The 18370-nt window shown below is 50.3% G+C and overlaps 1 protein-coding gene across 1 annotated transcript; it reads left to right on the top strand.

The window, feature by feature from the left end:
• Positions 1-12024: 12024 nt before the first annotated feature.
• On the top strand, positions 12025-12396 carry LOC130598531 (transmembrane protein 100-like). Its single transcript, XM_057408045.1, has one exon. The coding sequence runs from the start codon at positions 12025-12027 to the stop codon at positions 12394-12396; it is 372 nt and encodes a 123-aa protein (XP_057264028.1).
• Positions 12397-18370: the final 5974 nt, after the last annotated feature.

Genomic DNA, 18370 nt, shown 5'->3' with positions numbered 1-18370 from the left:
ATGGAGCTGTTGGAGTGAGTCCAGAGGAGGCCATGGAGATGCTGCAAGGGCTGGAGCAGCTCTGCTCTGGAGCCAGCCTGAGAGAGCTGGGCTGGTTCAGCCTAGAGAAGAAGGCTCCTTAAGGGGTGACCTTAGAGCAGCTCCCATTGCCTAAAGGGGCTACAGGAAACCTGGAGAGGGGCTTTGGACAAGGGCCTGTAGGGACAGGACAAGGGGAAGGGCTTTAACCTGCCAGAGGGGAGACTGAGATGAGCTCTTAGGCAGAAGTTCTTCCCTGTGAGGGTGCTGAGGTGCTAGCACAGGTTGCCCAGAGAAGCTGTGGCTGCCCCATCCCTGGCAGTGTTCAAAGCCAGGTTGGATGGGGCTTGGAGCAACCTGGTCTAGTGAAAGGTGTCCCTGCCCATGGCAGGGGTTTGGAACTGGATGAGCTTTAACGTCCCTTCCAACACAACCCGTTGTGTGATTCTGTGATCTGTTCTAAATCAGGCTGGTGAAGCAGCCCAGTAGATGGCACCCAGCCCTTTCTGTTCCAGCTGAACAGAGCCAGGAGCTGCCTCCTGAGGGGACTACACAGTGTTCTGCCCGTGGAAAACTCAGATCCAGTGGCACTTCTGACGTTGTCACTATGGAAAAATTCCAGCTTTGGTTCTTCCTGCACCCTAGGTTTTGAAGGTAATCCCCAAATCCCTTGGCATTTCGATGTGACAATTGAAGCAGAGCCTTAGAGTCAAGTGGACTATCTATGCCTGTGATCACTTCGAAGTGATTTTGGGGGTGGGCCTCTGTGTACTGCTGCTTATTGCAGTGACTTGCAACATATCTCTTTGCTGGACATGGGCTGTTTGCCTGGGGGTATTTAGCTCTTTGCAGTGCTGACAGGGATCATTATTTTTCCTTCGGCTTTGTTCAAGGCCAGAGTGAGTTGTCTGGCCCTTTCTGACACTTGGATTTCACAAAAAACCCTTCATATGACAGATGAGAATCAGCATCTCTCACTTTAGTTTTTTGATCATATTGCGTTCAGTTCTTTGTAAATAGTATTTACTTTCCCATGGAGTCTGCAGTCAAGGCAGGGGTTTGTTACCTTTTTCCTTCCCTGCAGAGGAGTCTTGTGTGATTTATATCTGTATGGTCTACAGGGGCCTCAGGACTGGAGGATTGCAAGGTACTGATTAAAGGCTGCTCATAGGAAGGAGGAGGTGCTGCCTCCTGAATTACTATGTTCGTATGCCATGGGTATTAATATCTGCAGGATTGAATGTTAGAGATGATGTTTGGTGTTGTTAATTGCCATGCTGTAATCCATAACTTGTGCCTGTAAGCCCTGCATGAGTCATGGAGCATCGGCTTCTGTGTGCAGAGCAGGCCAGTGTCATTTGGCAGGAACTCCAGTGCCACAGCAAGGACTGCATAGGTGGGAAAGGACCGTGAAGAAGAGCCCAAGCCTGCAAAAATGGCCTTGCAGGGGTTGTTACAAGCTTAAGAGGCAAACTGGCGCCACAGGAGGGGTGCAGAGAGCATGGGGACCGGCAGGTAGCTGGGTTGTTGTGTGCCTTTTGGTGCAGTGGGCTTTTATTGCTCTTCCCACACTGTGTAAGAGGCATTTTGTAACTTTCATGCATGTGTAAGACTTTAAATCATGTGAATGACTCACTTCTTCAAATGAGTCTTGTGCTACAGCAGAGATAAAGATTTAGTAGCAACCTCAGAGGTTGGGGGGGGTCTTTTCATTATGAAATGTGCCATTGTTATAGAGAGAAATTATACTGGTACATCAAATTGAGATGAGGGAAGAAGACAGACAAAAGGTAGTATTTGTGATGCCAGGGGATAGTATTACAGAACTACAGGAAATGAGCAGTATTTTTGGAAAGTGATGGATGAGACCAGTGTTGGGTAGGCATGAGCTGAGATGAAGCAGGGTGAGGGTCGAATTAGCAGCTCTTATTCCTGCAATAGAGTCTTAAAAGGCTTTTGTGGTGGTTTTGGTTTGTTTTTTTTTTTTCCACTACTGTAGGATCTGAAGTGGGATCCCTTCAAGGGGACAAGTTTCCTCTTTTCTTTCCAGAGTCTGTGACTTTAAGCATTTCCAACTTGTATGGTTTGTCTTTTCCACCAGCTTCCTTCTTCTTCCCCTTCCTGCAACTTTTCCACTCACTGTTTTTGTTTCAGCAAATATGTTTGACCAGTGGGAAGTCAGAGGCAGTGCTGCTGTTAGTGCACACTGAAATAACAAACCTTGTGCACTGCTCATCTTCAGTTAGTTCTGGATGTTCCATCCCTGGCAGTATTCAAGGTCAGATTGGATGGGGCTTGGAGCAGCCTGGTCTAGTGGAAGGTGGATCCTGCCTGTGGCAGGGGGTTGGAACCGAATGAACTGTAAGGTCTCTTCAACCCTAGCCAGTCTGGGATTCTGTGATTCATTGTGTTGGAACCTTTGAGGGATTTATCCTGCACATGTTATCAGATATACCACCAAGTGCTTGCTACAGGTCCCTCCTTGGAAAACACAGCATGTAGAGACAAAACAATGTGGCTAGGGATACTCTCCATCTAAATGAGAAATAATCTGAGTCAAGAGAGAAGGCAAAGCTCATGAAATGGAGGAATGTCCTGCCTCTTCCAGCCTTTTTCAAGGGTCTCTAGCAGCATGTGAGCAGTGATGGAGCATGACAGCCTGCTGAAATGATTGGATCTACAGCATGAGCAGAGGGTCCTACCCTGGGGCAAGGGCAGGAAGAACTCCCGAGTTACCTGGGCCTGGAGCACAGGTTATAGTTTGGAGAGGAAAAGCCAGATGGACTGAATGAAGTATAAGGGAGAACTTCATCAACAAGCAGTGTAAGATGGTAAGTGTTGAACTGGAGGAGAACTCCCAGCTCTCTCTGTAGATGACAAGTTTGCTGTTGGTTTTATTCTCCAAATGAGCTTTCTGTGAGCTCCAGAGAGGTTACTTCATTAAAACACTGTATGGAGTTCAAGTCTGAGGCATTAGCACCTGAATCAGCAACTTGCTGGGCAGTGTGTGCTGCTGTGCCAGGCCAGGGCTTTGAGAAAGATCAATGGTGCTTTAAAGTGCTGAGACAGAAAAGAATTGGGGGGAATTATGTCCTCCACAAATCCTTTAATTGGTTGTGGGTTTTTTTTACCTAACTCAGTTTGTCCCCAAGTTACAGGATTGAATTTGAGTTTGGGATTTCCAGCTGAAGCTCTACTGAGAGACTTTGCTGCTAAATCTGGAAGTGATTATGTTGGGTTACATGTGAGTGCAAACCACACTGAGGACGCTGAATGTGGATAATGCAGGATGGATCCTCCACCTCCAGACTGTCTCAGGGTGTCCAATTCTCAGTAAGCAGTGAGTTGGAGATGCTTTAATAACGTTGTGAAGGCCAGGAGAAGGGACCATGTGGATTGTTTGCAGGCAAAGAGCCAGTTCACAGCTGAGCATTTCCAGTCTTGAGTCCCATCACCAGGCGGGGATCACTGAGAGGCTGTAGCAGGGGATGGATCTGACAACAGGGGCTCTTCACTTCTGGTCTGTAAAATGGAGTTTGCTATTATTTCACATGCTCATTAGCTTGGCTTTGCCACATCTATACTCTGCAGCAAGGCTTTCTTATTTTTCTTAAGCATTTACACTAGGACTGGCACAGCAAACATCTGAATTCAATGGAAGCTTCTTAGTCCTCCTTCAGTTCCATTAAAAAAAACTCTTGCAATCAAAAACCCTAATCGTGACTCAGCCCAACATGAAAACAATTCAGTAAATGGGTATTAAAATGTCTGTTATCCACTGTGCAGATCAAATACTACCTTTGTAACATCAAAACCACCATCCAGAAGAAACAATCTATTGCCTGGTAATTAATCTGAGCCCAGCTACAAAGAAGAGGGCAGGAACCTGTGTGCCACATGTGCCAGGGTAGAAAGAGCTGGTAATGGGAGGGGAAAACTGAAAAGCAGGTTTTGAACTGTAATTTCAGAAGGCAAGAAGTAACAGCAGTGGGTTATTTAGGCACGCAGAAATGTTTGACTTATTTTTAGACAGAACAAGAAAGATAATCAGTGGATCTGGAGTTCAGAAAGGAAAAAGCAAATAGAAGGAAGCTCTGAGTCAGTGGAAGAGACTGACCCTAAAGAAAAGCTGGTCTAAAACCTCACCTCCTGGTTGCTGAGAACACAAACTCCCAGTGGTGCTAATGATGGTTAGCCTTTTCTCAGCCCTTGTATTTTATAGGGGGAGACAATTTATTAGTCTCATTTATCTCCAGTTTAAGAAGAAACCAAGAGACAATGTACACATTCAGGTTGTTCAGACCTGAAGGGTCTGGTCATAAAGCAACTGGAGGGTTGCTTTATGTGCTGCAAATGAAGTTGTGGTGTAAATCATGCTGCACTTTTCCCTCTATTATACCTCATCTGCTGATGCAGCTGGCACAGCCTCTTAGCTCTGGACTTTGGAGAAATGAGAGATCTGAGGATCTCACCCATTTGGGGTTTTAGGTTTGTTTTTTTGGTTTTGTTTTGGGGTGGGGTTTTTTTTTTTTTTTTGCTGCTTCAATTTCTAAATTTCAGAATATAGAGCACTTTTCCCTTTTGGGATGAAATCTCTTACAGGATATAGTAGCAGTAAATCTTGGTTTTGCAATTGTTGGGCAGCTCAGTGCTGTTATTCATGGTGATGGGCATCTGTACATCTCACTGCCCTCAGGAAGAATTGTTTGGTACCAGCCAGGCACGTGAATGCACAGAAGGAGAGAGCGCAAGTGTAATAATTAAACCAAACCCAACCCCAAACACAAAAAACCCTACCTTTAAAAATTAATGAAACCATGAATAGTCTCCAGTGCTTTCATTAGGGTTGTGTGCCAGCTGCTTAATGGCACAGAATTCAGATTGCTGCGTGCAGAGAGGAAGCACACATAGTATTCTTGATGTTTTTAACAAGTTTAGGTATATACATTTAAATGTAACCATGTGCTCTTGTGAGCCTGGAAGACTCCCTTTTCATGCCATTAGGATGTAGGGGGTGTTTGGCAAAATCTTTGCAACTGTTACCAATCAGAACTACCTGGTTTTGTCTGGTATTAAATGGTGTTTGTCTGGACCCACTACTGTGTTCTTCTGGAGTCTTCTTGTTGAGAGTGACAAAGGTGTCAGCAGTGATTATGTTATTCTTGCAAAAGCAAACCCTAAGAAATGGAGTTGTTTGAAAGAACAAACTGTTAGTCTTTGAATCATACATGGTTTGATGTCTCCTTCCTGTGCAGCATAAGTGCATGGTCCCCATTTACAGAGAGTCAAGCAGTTTCGCTTAGGACAATGCAAGTGGCATTGTTTTGTGGGTTATTTGGGTGGGTTTTTTTTAAGCACTAATTACAATAAAATAGCTTATTCTAATGTACTAGGTCTATTATCTGTAAGCCTTAAAATGAGTGTGTATGCCCTGTGAGTCGAACTGAGCTCTGCTTGTCCTTGCCCTGCTCCCTGCAGAGTGCCTGCCAAGGCTGGCCATGCATGAGGATTCCCAGCATCCTTTTGAGGGGCAGAGGAAGGACGTTAACAAAGTTGCTGTGGATCCACTTTTCTGCTAGTTAGCTTTTTCCTGTTTCTGCATCCTACCTGGTTCTCGGTGTTGTTTGTGTTGAGTATCTAACATGGGCTAGGCAGCTGATGGTGATGGGAGAGGAGCAGCAAAAGGCGCAAAGGAACATCCATGCGTGCTCCATCTGTAGCGGCATTGCAGAGTGCTGGGAAGAATGTCGGTACCATCAGGCAGATGATGCAATAATTCTTTTCCATCTGTTCTCGTCTATATTTGCACTCACAGGAAAGCTTCCTTCTTGTGAGACACAGCAATCTCTGGTTTCAAACACTGTCCCTGTTTCGGAAGTTCCTTTGGGAGCCTGGTGCTGGGAAATGCTCCAGTGGGGCTCACCACGCACCCAGAATAGTAGGGCCATGTCACCTAGCAACTCCTCACAACTGTAGAAGGCTTTGTTGGAGTGGATCAAGGTGACACTTAGCTGCTATTTTCAGACCTGCACTTCCTGCTGGCTGTTGCAAATTTATTTCCATGCTTTATTTATTTATTTGCTTGCCTTTTGCTGAATCATAGACCTGGAAAATACTTCTGAGGTCACTGCAATCCACAGCTCTGCCTCCTGATTGATTTTGCTGCTATTTTTCAGTTTTACATGGCACACAGCAACTCAAAATGGACTATTAGAAGCTGCCTGCGCTTCATGGATGTAGCTTTCCTGCTGCACAAGGTGTTTCTTCCCTGTTCTTTTGTCTTAAAATTAATGGAGCTGCTCAAAACTTAATGCTGCCTTTGCCAGGGCTGCTTCCACAGCCACAGTGGGATGGAAAGCACTGAGCCACCATGTGGGATGGCTCCAAGAGTGCACCCTGTGCAGCTTCCCCCTCACAGCCACTGCCTCTGGTAAATCCAGACATCACCATCTCCTCTCCATGGCATTTTCCCTCCCCCTGAGTCTGCAGCCTTTTAGCACTTAAGAGCCACCCCTCCATCTCCAGATAGCATTTGAAATGTGCAGAATGGGTGCATTCAGTGGCTGGATGTAATGGTTGCATTAAAACAGTTAAAGTCAGGCTCAGGAAAAGCCGTGGTCCCAGGGTCCAGCTGTGGTTTGGACCATCAGTGCCCATAGGCCACATGGTGGTTGATGCCATACTCACCTGCTCCTGTTTCCCTGCAACTCCTCAGGGCAGGATTACTGTGCAATAAATAGTTCTTCAGTGTTTCTTGTCCTCATCTTAATCTATTCTATGATTAATCATAGAATCACAGAATGGAAGGAAGGAACCTTAAAGCTCATCCAGTCCCAACCCCCTGCCATGGGCAGGGACACCTTCCGCTAGACCAGGTTGCTCCAAGCCCCGTCCAGTCTGGCCTTGAACACTGCCAGGGATGGGGCAGCCACAGCTTCTCTGGGCACCCTTTGCAAGCGCCTCAGCACCCTCACAGGGAAGAGCTTCTGCCTAAGAGCTCATCTCAGTCTCCCCTCTCTCAGGTTAAAGCCATTCCCCTTTGTCCTGTCCCTACAGGCCCTTGTCCAAAGCCCCTCTCCAGCTTTCTTGTAGCCCCTTTAGGCCCTGGCAGCTGCTCTAAGGTCTCCCCAGAAATCTTGTATGTGTGGCTTTTGCAGAAGCTGCACCCTACCATCCAAATAAAGGCAGAATTATTGATTTCCTCATAAGCCAGAGAGGAAAAAATGTTCAGGGAGATGTCTTAGTTCTTACAAACTAGTGGATTTGACAGCTGTGTGTGATAAGTTGCTGCGTGTGCTCTGCTGGAGTTTTTAGACAAATGAAGGTTGCTTGTTCAGAACACACTTCTCATGGGCATCAGGGCTGCCACTTTGTGGATTCCTACAACCCAGACCCCAGGATATGAGCTGTGTGTCCTGAAAATTAGCAACAAGGTGGGCACGTGTGAGTGCTACTTCTTTGCCTAGTGCGGGGATAGATGTGAACAGAGATTCTCTCTGATCATCTTTTCCCAGCAGTGTTTACCCTAAAATACATTGATTTCTGTCCTTGTTTCCAACCCCTTTACCTTCAAGTTTCTGGTGAAAAGGTGTAAATCCATCATCTATAAACCTGTTCTCCTTTCTACAAAAACTTCCTACACCACCATGTTAGCTCTGGGATGGAGGTGTAGGCCATTCTGAGTGCCACAGGACCATTCAGAGCAGCTGCCCTGTGCAGAGATGATGGGCTTTGCATGGTGAAGCTGTAAGCAGAGCAAATGTGGTGTGGGTGTCTATTTCAGCATTTCTGTGTGGCCTGCAAATTATTTTGGCTCTGTACCATCTACTTTTGACAAGTTGATATCCGTGTCTCTGGTTACCCACGGAATTACAGACCCCAAAGCTCCTTCCCCCTGCCCCACCGATGGGGGATGGGGACTGCCTCCTGCACATTTCTCCTCCTGGTCTGCAGTGGTGGTGGTCAGCATCATATTTGATTCTGGGCTTTCTTACTTGAAAATTTGTGTAATCAATCTGTTTTTGAGGGATCCCAGCTTCATTCTTCCTCACTTTAACTCTGTTTTGTAGAGTCATAAAATGGATTGGGTTGGGAGGGACTTTAAAGATCATCTGGATTTCTTGCTCAAAGCACAAGTTTTCCATTGCTCACCAAAGCTATTCACCCTCTCTGATATTTTTCTGTTCCTCTTAAAGAGAAGTTTCTGTTGTGAGGTTTTCCTTTCCTTCCTGAGCCCTTTGCTGCAGCCCTGAGATTTTCTCCTCATCACCTGGCCTGGGGCAGCATTCCTGCAGCAGGGATTGCTCCCGCTGCCCCATCCATCACAGGTGGGCCCTGTCCCTGTGGGTGTGTGTGGAGGGGTGTCATCCATCTCTGCTCTTCAACGTGACTCATCCAGCCCCAGCCGCACTTTTCACTTCTCCTGCGGGAAGAGGAAGAACACAGGCCAGTCTCTATTTCTGCTGTGAAAGTTACACCCTTATGTTAGACCAGGAGTTGGAGTGTGGAGGGAAGGAGCTGAGCACCCAGCATGGGGAGCTCCGCAGCCCCACCAAGGGAGGAAGTCTCTGTGCTCGCGCCGCACAGCCCAGCCTGAGCCCTTGTCCCCTCTCTCTTGGAGTCCGAGTTTTACAGAAATCACTGCAAAGTCAGAGAAGGATTGGCCCGGATTTGGCCTCTTTGCCTGGAGAAGGGCATGTTCATCCAGCTGCTTTCTACGCTTGAGGGCGAGAAATGTCCTGGAGGTGACCCTGTCCTGGTCTGAGCCCTGTGTGGGGCTGTCCTGATCCTGCTGAGGCTCTTGGCTGTTCTTTTCAAACCAGGGGCAGAGCCAGCATGCCTCAGGATTGCACTTCCCCTGTCTCCTGTGTCTGTGCTTAATAAATGTCTTTTAAACCATCTGGAGTTTTAGAGGGTCCTTATTCAGACATGGCGGCAGTGCTGCCTGCTGCTGCTTTGGAAACACTCTGATGAACTGTGTTTCAGTGTATATATGGAGGAGTTTGATAGATGCATGTATACATGCACATGTATGTGTATACATATATGTCTTACTCCTGTATCATTTTAAGCAGCTGCTAGTGGGTGCCGTGGTTTGTACCAGTGCAGGAAATACAGCATTTCTACAGTTGGATCGCATCCGTGTTGTCAAGTCAAATATTCAAACTCATCAAGGATCCCAACTTGAGACATAATAAACCATCATGTTTTTCTGACCAGTTGGAGCTTGCTTTTGTCACCTCCTGCTATTTCAAGGCCACTTACTGCTTTTCAGCACCACTTAAAAACCATTGTACAGCTCAATCCACTAATGCTGTCACGTTTTGATGGAATCATAGAATGAACTATGGAATGGTTTGGGTTGGAAGGGACCTTAAAGCTCATCCAGTTCCAACCCCGTGCCACAGGCAGGGACACCTTCCACTAGACCAGGTTGCTCCAAGCCCCGTCCAACCTGGCAAAGCCCTGAGTCATAGGATCAGAATCAGCTAGGTTGAAAGGACCTTTAAGATCACCAAGTCCAGCCTTGAGTCCTTTCAAAGTGATGAGTAGAGTCTGGAGGCATGGGGATGCGGGGGCTGGGGGTAGGACCAGCTAGAGCATCTCCTGGAGGGCTACAGCTCTATTTCGGGGCATCATCACATCACAGGTTCCTTGAGAGGCAGTTTGAAAGGTGACCAATCCATTGCCAGGCTTGTCACTGGAGTATTTTCTTTCAAACCCTGCTCTCAGCAGCAGCTAAACTTATTTTAACTGAAGTTTTCTTCAAGGTTAGGGTAAACACTTGTCGTGGTTTAAACCCAGTCAGGTAATTCGTTCGCTCACTTCCCCCCCCTTTCGTGCCCTCCCCCTGCTCTCAGAGGGACAGAGAGGAGAATCAAAAGAATGCAACTCCCACGGGTTGAGATAAGAACAGTCCAGTAACTAAGGTAGAACACAAATCACTACTGCTACCACCAGTGATAATAATGATAAAGGAAATAACAAGAGAAGAGAATACAACACCTCAGCACCAGCTGACCGATAACTCGCCCCCCCCTCAGCCCGACCAAGCACCGACCGATACTTCCTCCAACCCCGCAGTCCCCCAGCCCTTCCGGCTCACTCCCAGTTACATCCTGGGCCTGATGTGCTGTGGTATGGAATACCTCTTTGGTCAGTTTGGGTCAGGTGTCCTGTCGCTGCTTCCTCACAGCTTCCCCTCCTCCCTGGCAGAGCATGAGGCTCACAAAGTCCTTGGCCAAACCAAAACATCCTTGTTATCAGCTCTGTTCCCGAGCTGAAAGTCAAAACACTGCACTGCACCAGCTACCAAGAAGGAGAAAAAATGACTGCTGCTGCTGAACCCAGGACAACACTTAGCACAGATTTAAACCTGAACAGCTTCAAGTTTGACAAAGGTTCATGTAACTTAAGGAAGAGCTTAGCTTGGGAGCTATCAGCCTTATGAAGCACATTGACTGGAGAAGTTGTGCTGCCCTTCTTCCCCTCTAATGAGCCACCAGGAGAATAAACAAAACCCACTTTGCAGGACACCGTGTGCCGCACTGACTTACCTGGAGTTATTTTCCTGGTGCTCTGTATTTGTGCAGCCACAACCCCTGTGCTGAGGTCCCTGGGGTGGCACAGGTTGGGAATTCATCTGATGCCTCATTGACCTCCTCTTGTGTTATTTTGGATGTTATTTAAGAAACTAGAGCCAAGGAGAAACCCCAGAGCTGTTGCAGACCCCGCCACCTCCCTTACCATGCTAACAGGTCTCATGCAGCTTTCCAGACCAAGCCTGGATTAGGACAGAGACTGATTCAAACCAGCTTTATTCCCTGCTTCCCAGAGTGGGATGATTTTCTTGAGGATGGTGTAGGCAAGATTAGTACCCATAAAAAAAAAGGGAGGATAACATGTCCCATGTCCAGACTGATGCCCAAACCTCCCTTTTCCTAGCTCAGTCCTGTCAGCTCCTCTGCTTCCCCATCTCCTCACCTCTCCACACAGCTTCTGCTGCAGAGTGGATTTTTCTCCCTGATTTTTGGCTTCCTCTTGGTTGATGCAGAAATGCAGCTGGGCCCCATCAGCCTGGGGGAAGCTCTGACCTGGGAAGGGCTCCAGGTGTCTTATGTTTGCTGCAATAACTCATTCCTTTCCTCTCTCCTTCCGGAAAACCAATTAAAACTCAGTGTGGGAGAAGTGATGGAGGTGGGAGCTGCCTTTCCGCCTCCTGCCCTTGCTTGGACAGTGATAATCCCAAATCTTCCTTCACCTCAGCTCCAGCCTCTTTCCTTGCAGGTCCCCTTCCTGGTCACCCTACATCCCCTCCAGTGCCACCCCAGTGGTGTCCCACCACCTGTGCAGAACTCGAGTCTTCTCCAGTCCAACCAGCAATACCAGTGAGGGTCCCCCAAGCCCTGTGCCAGGGGACAGAGCTGGCAGAGGGTAACACAGAAAGAGCATCTTGGAAGGAGGCAAAGGGGCTCTGTGGAGTGGCTGGAGCTCCTTGCAGCTTGTTGCTTTGGGGTTTCACTGCCCGTCGGGCAGCCTGAAGGGGTGCTTGGAGCGGTGTGGGCTGAAGGTGATGGGCAGCCAGGCCTGTTTCTCTGTTCCAGTGCTGCCTGGTCGAGGGCCAAGCTGGTGGAAACATGCAGACTGCAAAACCACATTCGGAGAGCAATCCCTGTTGGGCTGCAGGCCCGAAACAGTTAACAGGCGTTGGAGCAGAGCCGGTTCACCCACCCACCACATGAGATCACTGCTGCCACCACCAATCCTCGCTCCACTCCTTGCTCTGTCTGGCTGCAAAGGAGCCGGGAACCAGAGCTGGGAGTGAGAGCAGCAGCAGTGAGATCGCAGCCCGGCTGCATCGAGGCAGCCCAAGCTAAACAATGCTGACCATGTAGGATCCAGCCTCTTCTCTCCGTCACCAGCACAGCTGCAGCTCGTGGTGGTACAGCGACCGGCATCCAACCCACCTGCAGTTTGCACTGGTCTTTCCTGGGGTTTCTCACCAACATGATGGGCTGCAAGTCCAACTCACTCACTTGCCTGCAGGGAGGAAAGCCAGGACTGCCGCTGCCAGCTGCCACTGACTCCACCGCCACGCTCAACAAGCTGGCCCTGGCCACGGGTGGGACGGAGAAATCCTGGTACCGCTGCATCTTCCCCTTCGGCATCGTCTCCGTGGTCATCGGCGTGGCGGCGACGTGCATCACCTTCACCATCAATGGCCCGCAGATGGACATTGCTAAGGTGGTCTCGGTGGCCACCTTGATCTTCGGGATGGGTCTGCTGGTGGCGGCCTATGTGTGCTGGCGTGCCAAGCGGGACAGGCAGCGCAAGAGGCAACGCCAGGAGCCTATCTCCTTAGAGCAGGGAGCCCTATGACCCGGGCTGGGGGCAGAGGCGCAGCTCCACCCGGAGCTCCCTGTTTAGACACCCTGCTCTGTCCAGCGCCCCGCTGCTCAGGGGTGACAGCACCGGCTTTGCCGCACCTGCAGGGTCCGGACCCTGCCCGAGGTCAGCTTGCCGTCATTGTCCACGCAGGAGCAGGCCCTGGCCATGAGGGGGGCTCCCGCGCGCTGCCCAGGACTGCAAGGGAAGAGCCTGGAGAGTGTCCCGAGGAGCGTGTCACCACGCACGGACCCGCTGCCCGTCCCCGCCACGCATCGCAGCGAGCCCACAGCACTGCCCGTGCTGGGCATGCCGAGACAGCCCGGTCAGCCCTGCCCGGCGTCAGAAAGAACCGATGCTGCTTCTGTCCGCTCGTGTTTTCCTCCTGCTGCGAGGACCCTCGTGGCTCCGGACGAAAGGAGTTTCCAGAGAAACCCGCTGGGTGCAGGGAGCGCCCGGAGAGGTGCGGGGCGGGGGAGGGCTTGCAGCAGACACCGAACGCCAGTGCGTGAGAGCGGCCGGCTCAGGAAAGCCACGGGGACAGCAGGGGGGACAAGGGGAGGTCTGGAGATGAGTGGGACGGGGAGAGCATGGACCTCCCCATGCAGGGAACCGAGCGGCTCAGGCTGCGCAGTCCCACGGGCAGCGGCTGTTGGATATTTGCAGTTTGCAGCGTGGCAAGCGAGGAGGAACCGGGCTCCTTCTGTCACCGTGCGTGTGATCCAGCCGTGGAATCCTGGGGGACCGGTCCTCACTGCGCGGGGTCCATCTGCCTGGGATGCCCAGGGACAGGGGGCTCGTGCTGTGAATTCACAGCAGCATCCCCCAGCTGTGGGAGCCTGAAAGCAATTCTCTTCCCAGAGAAGCAGCTGGAGTTGCATTAAAAAGGAGCAAATACATTTTTTCCACTTTTTTCTTTTTTTTTTTTTCTTTTTTGGAAACCGAATGCCTGCTCCTGTTCTTTTCTTTGAGCTCTTTACCCTAAAACCCAAGCATGAAGCGTGGGCGGGGGGGGGGGGGGGGGGGGGGGGGGGCTGTCTGGAGGCTCCGGGACGAGCTCTGCTCTGTGCCCTGCACCCAAAGAGGCCTCCCCAGACCATCCCTTCTTCAGACTCGGGTACTAAGGGGCTGTGCCAACAACTACAGAGTGCAGCCACCCTCTAGGCTGTCAGCGCTGGAGACTTTCCATGCGCGGCGGGAGAGAGGGAATAATGCCAAAAGCCACAAGCAGGGGCACGCGAGAGCAAAGCCGAGCTTGTGCCGGGTGTGCAGGGGAGCTGTGGGTCTGGGACACTCATGAGCGTGTTATGCTATATGCTACATGCCACCCTTTGCCCTCACCGGTTCTACCCCCATGAGTAAATTGTGCTCCATGGCTGAGAGAAGAAAGCCACTGTGTGCATGGTCCAGAGCCATGCCTGTGATACTGGGATGTTCTGGGCTATTAGGACTTGGAGTGCCAGTCGTGCAAAGGCATGTCCAGATACTGCAAGTCTGGGAGGTCTGGGGACACAAGTCTGACCCACACTGTACCCCTGAGTGGTCAGGAGATGCGGCAGTGCTGCCGAGGGGGCCCAGGGCTCAGCGGGTGATGAGTTGAGCCAGGGTTGAACGTGGGCTGTCTCTGAAGCCTGGTCCCTGCTTCAGGGTGTTTGTGCATCTGAACTTCACTGTTTCAGCTTGTCCTGGGGTAAGCAAACCAGTGGTGTGCAAGCTCAGGGGCTCAGCAAAGTGCTGGTTTATTGAGAACTTGAGGTCCTGGCTGAGTTTTATTGTCACTGTTATTACACCTTAGTTTTTAGATCCTCCTTCTTGTTCTAGTTTTCAGCAAACAGGCTTGTGGCTGCCTGTAAATGCCTCTGCTTCCACTTTGCTCATCCCACTGTTCAAAGCCACTGAAAGGGCCATCAGCCCTGCTCCTAATCCTGTCAACCTGCCCAAACCTAGGTTGCTTTTACAGTGCTCAGCCCTTCTCCTGCACTCTGAAAAGCAAACCTCATTGGAACAGGATGCAGGGGCGGGTTGTTCGGATGCATCCCAGGGAAGCCTCGTTAACCAGCCCCAGATTTCTGGCATCAGGCCCCATTGCATCCCACCCTTTATTGATCTGAAAACCTGGATTCCCCTCTTCTCCTGCTCCCACAGAGCAACTGTGGGCAGGGCAGTGCTTACCCATCCCAGAGAGAGCCTGGATGAGCCGGCACCAGCCCTGCCTGGTCCTGGGCTGAGAAGTCCCACACAGGCTGATACTCCTTTTGTGCCTGTTAAAGGCTTTGCTGGATTTAATTTCTGTATTAAAATGCACACACACAAAATCCCTCCTGCTGTCTGCAAGGGGGTTATTTACATGGATGGATCCCAGCAGGGACTGTGGCTGCTGCAGGCACTGGATGAAGGGCAAATACTGGAGAAATTCATCTCCTTAAAAGAGGGTCAAGCCGTTTTTTCGGCTGCAGGAATAGACGGATGGGGAAGTGAAACCCTGTTCAGCAAAGAAACTGAACGGAAGAAGATAAAATAATCTACATGGTCAGTCCTCACTCAGAGAGCAACCAGGGATCCAAACCATGCCACCCTGCTGACACCACTCCATGTTGCACTTCCTCAAGCAGTGTGCAGGATAGAGCTGATGGCGCTCCATTTGCTGGCAGACAACCCCACCGTCTCACCCTCATCCTTGAGTCCCTGCTGGTAGCATGCAGATGTGTGGGAGCTTCCTGGATCCAACTGTTTCCATCCCTGTGCAAGCTGGAGTGGCTCTGGAGAGCATCCCACCCTAGCATCCCACCCATACATCCCTGCCCCTTGAGCTGCACCAATATCCTCCATCAGAGGCTGCTCCTCCAGTGTAATGGGAATATTCTCTCACCCTAAGGACCCCAAACCTGCTTCCAGTGACAGCCTCCCCATGGCTCTCTTCATAACAACACCCCATCCCTGTTAATGTATACCACTTCCACAACAGTGATGTGCCCCATTTCTGCCAATCTTGCCCAAACCCCCTTTCCACACTAAACAGGCTTAAAAGGAGAAGCTGAGGTTTTGTTGCATCAAAGTGAAGGGTTAAAACTCATTGCTACCAGATTGGGAACAGCTACAAAGGGGAAACTGTAAAACAAAAATATGCATCCTTAAAATAAATCTGACATAAGTTTCTTATCTTGGCTGACACATGGGTCCGCTCCTGCTGCCTGGGTTTAGCTGCATGAGGTAGATCTCTCCAGGCCAGACTGGGCTTCAAGCTCAAGTCTCTGCAGGGTACCCAGCCTCCAATCATCAGGATGGTGGGGGCTCCTGTTTCCCACTCCCTTTTGCAGAGACTGAAACCTGGAGCCATTCAGACATGCAGTGACAGAGGGACAGTTGGAAGGGACAATTTTTCCTGGCTGCTGCAGGACCCCAGTACATCTGATGGAGGAATGAAGCCTCAGCAAAATCACCTGGCCATCAAGGTGGCTGGTGGCAGAGCTCAGTCTAACACAGAGGCTGGGTGCTTCCTGTAATGGGAACATCCCTGCCTTCACCTGACATTCAGATATTGGGGTGGATGCAACGAGACCCCATTCGCCTTCCCCATGGGGAATGGGATCTGCAGCTCTACCTGCTCCCTGTCCCACCAGGAAGGGAAGCACCTGGCCAGCAGGTCCTGGACAAGGGGACAACATTTTGTGCTGGAGTGGGAGCCAGAGGTCGGCACAGATGCCATTGGTAGGGGTTGTGTCCCCTGCTCCCAGTGGTGCCATGAAAAAGCTGCAGCCAGAGGAGGCTGCAACCCCTGTGCATGACTGTGTGTCTGGGCTGCACTGGGTGCCCTAGAAAAAGACACACATCCCAGATTCCTAAACAAGCCACACAGATGAAAATGTGTTTATTTCTGCTGCTTCTCCAGGTGTCAGCTGGGCCTGGAAATTCCCAACACAAGAAGTGAAGCTGATCTCCCATCCAGAAGCAGAGGCTCAGGCGAGCCATGGTCCTGCCTGATAGCTGAGGGACTCCTAATCCCATAAGGAACATGGAAACCTGCAGACCCTGAGACATTCACCCCTGCCGCAGCAGAACAGCTTCCGGCTCCATTCTCAGCATGGTAAAAACAAATCCATGTGCACAGGGAAGCGCAGGAACATCCAAGCGTGGCTATTTGGCAAAATAATGAGTAACTCCAAGACAGCTGGGCTGGATTCATGGCTAAGAAATTGATTTATTTACTCTCCTTTCAGTGATTTTGTTTTGCAGGGAGGTGGATGGGAATCTGAACAGCTTTTTTCCCCAGCTGTGCATGGAAAGCCTTGTCCAGGGCAAGGACAAGGGGCTGGATGCCAGTCACCGACTCAACAATGGGAGCAGGTTTTGGGGAATGTGAAAATTACCCTTAGACCACCTAAAGCAGCATCCCCCTCCCAAGGGGGGTGCTTGAATGGTGATTTAAGATGCCCCAAATGCACTGGCACAGGGTGCCCAGAGAAGCTGTGGCTGCCCCATCCCTGGCAGTGTTCATGGCCAGGTTGGACAGGGCTTGGAGCAACCTGGTCTAGTGGAAGGTGTCCCTGCCCGTGGCAGGGGGTTGGAACTGAATGAGCTTTAAGGTCTCTTCCAACCCACACCAGTCTGTGTTTCTATGATCCTATCAGTCTATGAATATTTTGCTCTTACAGAAAAGTTTTTTCCAAATCCACAGAGTCTGTGTGCTTGGAGGACTCACTGTCACAGAGCTATCATTGCACACTAGCCCTGTTTATGTGCTGCAGGGATGTCCCACCTTCTCCTGGGAGCCCTGAGCAAATCTTAGTGACATGACTCAGATATGGCTGTATCTTTAATTTGGGGTGTCCTCCACCCCAAACAGAGCTGCAGCACTCAGTGGTGCACCAAGGCAGATCCCTGTGGCCCTGGTGAGGTCCCTATCACCCGTGCAGGAGGGGAGGTGGAGGTCTGGGAGTTCAAGTGGGGCCTGAGGCTACCACTCACCCTGAGGGGCTGATTCAGCTCCTCTCATCACTGTTTGTTGAGCCCTGGTTTGGGTTTACACCATCTTCCTCTGGGGTTTCTACATGGATTAAGGACAGCAAGGTTGGGAAGGATGCTGGGTATCTTGCAAAGAAATGGGGGGCTCATTGTAACAAAGGCTCTGGTGGTGTTCAAAGGCTAAAGCTGCTGCAAAGTTTCCCCAAACCTGAAGACATGAGACCTTCCTACCCTTTTGCTGCCCAGAGATTGTCCAAATCTCTGTCCAAATCTTGGCCTATGCCCTCCTCCTATGAGGCCTACTATTGTGCCAGGGGCTCCTGGCTAGAGGCTAGCAGGGAGATAGGATTCCCACCAAATGCAAAGACCAATCTGAGGAAACATCACCTTCACAGAACCATAGAATCATGGAATAGTTTGTGTTGGAAGAGACCGTAAAGCTCTTCCAACGCCGTGCCACGGGCAGGGACACCTTCCACTAGACCAGGTTGCTCTAAGCCCTGTCCAGCCTGGTCTTGAACACTGCAGGGATGAGGGCATATTACCACTGAAGTTTCTCAACCAGTGCTGATCCCTCCCTGGAGCAATGCTGTGCTTTCTTCCTGTATCACCACATGCAAGCTGAGTTCAGAGACCACCCCGGAGACCTGGAAAAAGCCGGTGTGCAACCAGCTCAAAGGTGCCTCCTGTATTAGCCTGGAGTTTATTAACCTTGTTTGTCACCATGACATCAAACCACATCTTAAGGATCCTTCTTGCAAAGCATCATGACGATGTTCTGACAGCTCCCAGGAGCAAATCTCTTGACACTGGATGGCAGCTGCCTCAAACAGCAGTTAAAACCAGTGCAGGTTTTAGCACAGGGCTGAAAGAAATCCATTATAAATGTCTTTGCTGGCAGAAAGGTTATTGGAGCAGTGCCCAGAGACTCGCCTCAGCCAGGCACCCTTTGCACAAGCCCTGCTTGAAGATGCTCACACTGAGAAGGCACTGAGGTGGGTGTTTT

Source organism: Pezoporus wallicus, unplaced genomic scaffold (genome assembly GCF_028554395.1).
Source record: "Pezoporus wallicus isolate ANWC-B61680 ecotype Strahan unplaced genomic scaffold, APGP_CSIRO_Pwel_v1 contig_4012, whole genome shotgun sequence".
NCBI classification, from domain to species: Eukaryota; Metazoa; Chordata; class Aves; order Psittaciformes; family Psittacidae; genus Pezoporus; species Pezoporus wallicus.
Note: the sequence above shows the minus strand (reverse complement) of the source record. Positions and strands in the feature narration are given on the sequence as shown.